Genomic DNA, 6,000 nt, shown 5'->3' with positions numbered 1-6,000 from the left:
TCTCCCACATTAATAAGTGTTCCCCAAACATGCAGTTTACCGAATAAGGCATCGTTACGTTGTCTATATTTAAAACATATTTTATTTTCCAGACTGAGGCGATCCTTTAACCCCAGCCGTTATTATTTTATTCGCAAATTGACTTTAATCTCAATATTTACCGCCCGCCGTATCGAAAAGAAGACGCAACCAAAATATCCTAAATCAGAGGTAAATGCTAAAACCCCAAAATACTCGTATTGTTTTAGTATCCAATCGACTGTTAAACGCTGGAGTGAACCCAAGATGATGGCACCGGTACAAGAAGTAAAGAGGGCAAGGACCGCAAAAAAAAACCTTGAATCCAGTCCGTCTTTTTCTTGCACGCTGGAGAGTTTCCTCGAAGCTCCGTGTTTTGGCCCCGATCCGTGCTCCAAGTTAAGCTGTAGTTTCCATGGCTGACCATGGTTTGGTGCTGTTGGCTCTCTCTGTCTGCTCAACCCAGGCTGTGCGGAGCTCCCTGCGGGATCAGAGCGCTCCCCCGCCGGGACCCTACTCTCACATCCTCCTGCTGGGACACGGCTACATTTCCAGCCAAGCCTGGCTTTATTATGTGTGTCTGCGCTGCAGCCCCGCCAGCAGTCGGATCGGGAGGCGGAGGGAAGACCAGAGTCAGGACAAAGAAAAAGGCAGAGAGAGGCTAGCGACTAGAATATTTACGGCTTTTAGGACGTAAAGGGGAGATAAACAAGAAGAAAAAAATCCCCGCAGGTAAAAAAAATGCTGTGTAAAATGGCATTGAGAGTGCCACCTTCCGAAAAATAAGAGCGCAAAGGAGGGCGGTTCGGCGTTCGGGATCAGAAACGAAAAAAGACAGTTCCGACAACTACAAAAACAGAATCTCAAGAGGAACGCAAGGAAGAAAACATTAAAAGCAAAACCTGAACATTGATCAAGTGGGGTTACCGCTTTGTCGGGAAGTATCGGCACCTCTCGCCACCGATCAGGTGTGATCGTAACGCTGTGATTTGGGCACGCTGCGCTTCTTGAAACTCCGAGCGTGCGCCCGCTTCACCGTTACGGAGGAACAAAAGAGCGTCCGCGTTCTGAGCACCGGAAAACGCACAAGTTATCCGATAAATCTACAGGTTGAGTCGCGCGACTGGAGAAGTTCAATCATTGGAATATCCGGGCGCTGCGTCTCGTACCGTTGCTCTGCTCTCTCTTCCTTTGAATGCTTTAGGACTATCGAGACCGAAGTTGTCGCATTGCAACAGGCAAAGTGAAGAAATCTCAGAAGTGTCAGCGCGTAACCTGCACTTGTTTATCGGAGAGGACAAGATACGCATTAAAAGAAGCAAAATATCGCCGTTAAGACGGAGATGTCTAGACGCAAGCAGGCCAAACCGCGGTCCGTTAAAGGTAAGCGGTTTTTATGCATACAACTCACACGACCAATGAGATTTCTTGGGTAAAACTGGCGGGGATTGTGAAATGTGTCGATTTAATGCCTTTTGCGTTGAATAGTGACGTTTTATTCAGAAATATAAATCGCTAGTTTTGACGCGGGAACGTAGTTATGGATATCGTTTGATTCCAGGTGTCTTCAGTTTTTGAGTTTGGCAGCTTAAGTTGCCATTTATAGTAAATACGCCGCATTCGCCTGCAATTATAAATAATGCCTCAGTTTACTTTAGGCCTGTTGCTTTTTATTTGATCAGTATAGTTAGAAAAGATTTTAAATATTGTAACACTGTTCCATTTTTATCATGAAACACTAAGGACGTGCTACTTTTTGTCCTTTTTGTTAATATTTGAATGTGGTACATTTTAGAGACCCCTTCAAAATTCTGTATTATTTTGGATGAGATTTGTCCTCTTCAAATATGACCATATGGTGTTGTTTCATCTGTGCTGTGTTTATTGTGTTAAGGTCCGGTTGTGAGTTTTGACATGACAGAGTCAGTCACACATAGACCAGTCTCATTCACGCCCCTCCTACAAAACTGAATACTCATAGGCAGGTGAATTTAGGACCAATAAAGGCCTGCTGCTATTTTGTCATGTCCATCAACAATGTGCAGCTAATATTGTGCTGCTGGTCGAGATATCACTTGGCACCCTCACCCCAATAGAAACCAGATGGGCTTTCGGGTGGCCATGTGGCCCATATTAGTACCCCCTCCCCCAAATAATAACCAGTTTTTTGTTTTAATTAATGGCCACAATCTGCAGAGGTTTATTTGAGGGCGAGAATGGCCATAGGTTTACGTGAAGTGTAAATGGCTAATATTGGTGGCTGTTGAATTGAAAATTTACCATTTGAACAATCACGCCTCAGTAATTATTATCGCGGATATTTAACATTGGCAGAACCTGCTGGGTACAAATCAATTCTAAACAATGTTGTTGAGTTGTTTTCGAGGGAGACACAGCAGTCTATTCATGCTTGTAATCAATAGCTGGTTGTAATGATGGGATTTTAGTATATTACATGTGCAGAGTGAAAGGAAAAGGTTATATTTTAATACACATTGTTTTTGCATAAATTTTTTTATGAAAATCTGAAAAGGCATTTTTAATTGTAAAAATTGCATTGCATCATTTGCAGTACTGCAGTTTTTATCGCGCATGCATTCGCCTTCTGCAGCACGGGGGTTTGGGAGTAAACAGTGATTGTATTGACTCAGCGATGCACGTCAATCAGAGGCCAATTAAATATGTAACCAAGGCTCGCTCTGTCCCTATCTCAGCCCAGCACCTTTAGCTTTGATTCGTATGCTTGGAGATATCAGGGGCACCAACAGTATTTCTGAGTACAGAACTGTGCACAACATCAATTGTGTTTTTTTATGTCGTGGTATCTTGTGTATTAGGTTGCTCATCCAGAGGTTAAGCTTGTTTGTCATTTTCTGCGTTGATATGTTCAAATCTGCAGATGTAGCAAACATGTCCAGAAGTAACACATTGGGGGGTTCCTTAAGAAACCGTGCCCATCACGTTAGATCAAGGATTATTTTTCACTAAAGCAAGTCATGCAATCACATAACATTTTGAAACTGTGATTGCAAGCATTACTCGCGAGAGAGAGAGAGAGAGAGAGAGAGAGGGAGAGATTATTTAGAAAGGAAAAAGACAGTCAGTGCTCATCCGAGGGGAAGAGGGAGCTGCGCTTATCAAAATATTATTTCTCTCAATTAATCCCTTTTTAATGTGTGTCTATGCACTGAGTGCTCGGCCGTGGCATTCCTGTTTCATATCTCCACCGTCCCCATGAGTGTTTCATGCATTATGTAGCGATGATTATTACTTAATTACACATTAATAAATCCCCTTCATTTGCAGGACATTAAGAGGGAGATGAATGCACACGACAGGACGGGAGAGAGCAAGGGCACTTATTTCAGTTTTTTAGGTGTTGTTTACAGTCAGTCAAATCAAATAGGACCTTTAGCTCTACAAAAGAGGGAAAACATTTGAGTAATGCTTGTCAGACCCTCGCTGAAAAAAGATCTAATGGCATTCAACCCCCCCCCACACACACGATGATACGTTTTTTTGTGTGTGTGGGCATATGGATATGGAGTTTGTTGTTGTACCACTCAGTGTTGAAATGTCTTTTAGGAATGCATTTAGCTCTTCCGCAGAAAATGTATTCTTCAGCAAAGGCTTGGACAGGGAATTGCATAATTATTTACTGTTTTGAATGTAAATTTTAAAATATGCTTTTGAGCAACTGAGGGACTGTGAAACGAATAAGACTTTCATATATATATTTTCACTGTTGTTGTTTTTTTTTAAAGCGTGAATAAGCCATTAAAAAAAGTAATTTAGAGGAGATACTGACAGGTGTGTTTCTGAGTAATATTGCAGCTCTCTCTTATGCGTGACTTAATTTCTCTGACTTAAAAGAAAACTGTGCCGATCTGATTTGCGATCAGAGGTTTTCTGTTTTCTGCGATTTCAGGGGTAATGTTTGAAAAACTAAGATTACGCTGTGTTTTATTTTTTGAGGGGTGAAACTATGTTACACATCAGAGGAAAAGTGAAGGAGTCTGTGACTGTTTAATGTGCTGTCATATAATAGTGTGCAGATCTTTTTTCTTAGTAGGCTACTGTAGACATATGTGTGCGTTTGTTTGAATTGGTGTAGATCTCATCTTTTTGGTTTTCTTCCTTTCTGGCACCATCTGGTTTTAACATTAAATGGCTCTTTTATTGTCACCTTGGCTTTTGGCAACCGTGCAGAAGTTTCATTGGTCAGTGGGTTGTTGTAAACAGCTGAAGTGCGTTACCATAGGGCTGGAGAGCCACAAATGAAGAGATCAGACAAGAAGCCCTGTTAGAATTCTTTTGCTTTTACATTCACGTTTCGTGAATTGATTTTTGTAAGACGTAATTTTTGGTGGCTTAATCACTCTGTTGCATCTGTTGCACATTTACGACTGATGGTTCATTGAGAATGATTGTTTTTAGTCAATATTTCCATTAATGTTTCTGTTTAATTTTAACACGAAAACATATTTGTTTTTATATAATTCTGTGATTAACAAATTACTTTATAATTTTGCTGAATGTTGTATTTTTGGAGCTGATCTATTTATTATGATTTGAGAATGAATGTGGAAAGTGTTTTATTTAGTGGCTTTGTGCTTGTTTCTGTGTTGACTGTTAGAGGGTGTGATTTTTTAGGGAATGGAAGATGAACCACAAAATTGATTTGTATGCTCTTTCTTTTTGTTTTTATTGACTTCGCAGCGTGAACAATTAGTTAAATAACTCTAAAAGTATTTCATCAGGACCAGGAAAAAATGTAATTGCGCACAGTTTGACAGCAGTCGAGGTCTTTTTAAATAGATGTCTGTTTCTGAGCGTTGATGTGACTGATATTATGATGTTAGGGAGACCTTTTGTTATTTACCATGTGTGGGTTTTTTTTGTCTTGACATTTTCTCAACACATTTTCTTTTAACATAACTTTTGGACCTTCACTTGCATTATAGCCTGTAAAGTGCAAGATTTAATTTAAAAGAATTTAAAATTTCCGTTTCAAGAATAGTTCAAGTTTTTAAATAAAGCAAAAACGTACCCTGTCCCTCCCTGCACTGACCTCTGTTGGTGTGGCGATCATAGCGTAATTCTTCCTCTCTGTGATGGGGTGTACGTTGAGGGGGAAAAAGAGCATAGGTTTGGATGTGGGTTTCTCCCTGTTGGCCGGTGTGCCTGCCAATGACAACTCCTTATCAGCAGCATGCCTGCTAGTTTTGCAGGGAAGAATCTGTCTTAATGTAAGAGCTCAGTTGTAGGCTCTGCCATTGTACCGGCTTAGCCACATGCTTTATCAGAAGGCCTGGGCTCAGTGGCCCGGAACCGGCACTCACTGCGGACCCGCTCAGGACCCGCTCCATGCCACGCTTCACTTCTAAAGAGAAGGCGTCGCTCCGACGACTGCTGTTATTAATTCTGTTTGTGCGGTTGCCGTTCCCAGCTCCCCCCCTCTTCCTTCCCCACCATGCCTGCCAGCCGATGCTCCCCTGTCAGGCCTTCCCGGAGGAGAGGCCGTTCTAAGATGCTGCACTCTGGAACCCGGATTGGGCTGCTGCAGAGGGCAGATTAAAACGTGCTGGAACAACGCGCAGAGAAAGAGTCTCTCAAAGCTGCTCATACCCATGTAGATTAAACATGGCAGCCATTTTCACCCAGTCCGCCGAGAGTGCAGAGGGCTTTTGTCCATGCCGTTTAGCAAGCGCATTGTGGTTTAAGCATTTGTGTGCGTCTTGAAAGTATTCTTTCACATTTTGAAAATATTATTTGGTGACCTAGAATTGGCTGCAGTACCGCAAGCCTGGTTTTATAATTTAGACCCGTCACATAGCCTATCTGCGGTTCTTTTGAGGTGGTAGTGGATTACATCAGAAGTAAGAAGTGTGTGTGTGTGTGTGTGTGTGCGTGGGTAATTGACTTTTCCTGTAATTTTGAGAAGTGTGAGCGCATATCAGATGCAGTCTCTTAATGGACAAG

At 41.9% G+C, this 6,000-nt stretch overlaps 1 protein-coding gene across 1 annotated transcript in view; it reads left to right on the top strand.

Annotated features, from left to right (window-relative positions):
- The first annotated feature begins 471 nt into the window (after window positions 1–471).
- The window catches only part of znf423 (zinc finger protein 423), a 135,570-nt gene continuing 130,041 nt past the window's right edge, over window positions 472–6,000 (top strand). The window contains exon 1 of the mRNA XM_079466138.1: window positions 472–1,401. Coding sequence (XP_079322264.1) covers window positions 1,362–1,401 — 40 coding nt within the window. The 5' untranslated portion in view covers window positions 472–1,361. The remainder of the gene's footprint in view (window positions 1,402–6,000) is intronic.

The sequence above is a fragment of the Barbatula barbatula genome (genome assembly GCF_947034865.1).
Source record: "Barbatula barbatula genome assembly, chromosome: 10".
In the NCBI taxonomy this organism is placed as follows: domain Eukaryota; kingdom Metazoa; phylum Chordata; class Actinopteri; order Cypriniformes; family Nemacheilidae; genus Barbatula; species Barbatula barbatula.
The sequence above is the reverse complement of the archived record's forward strand: the minus strand, read 5'-3'. Positions and strand labels throughout refer to the sequence as shown.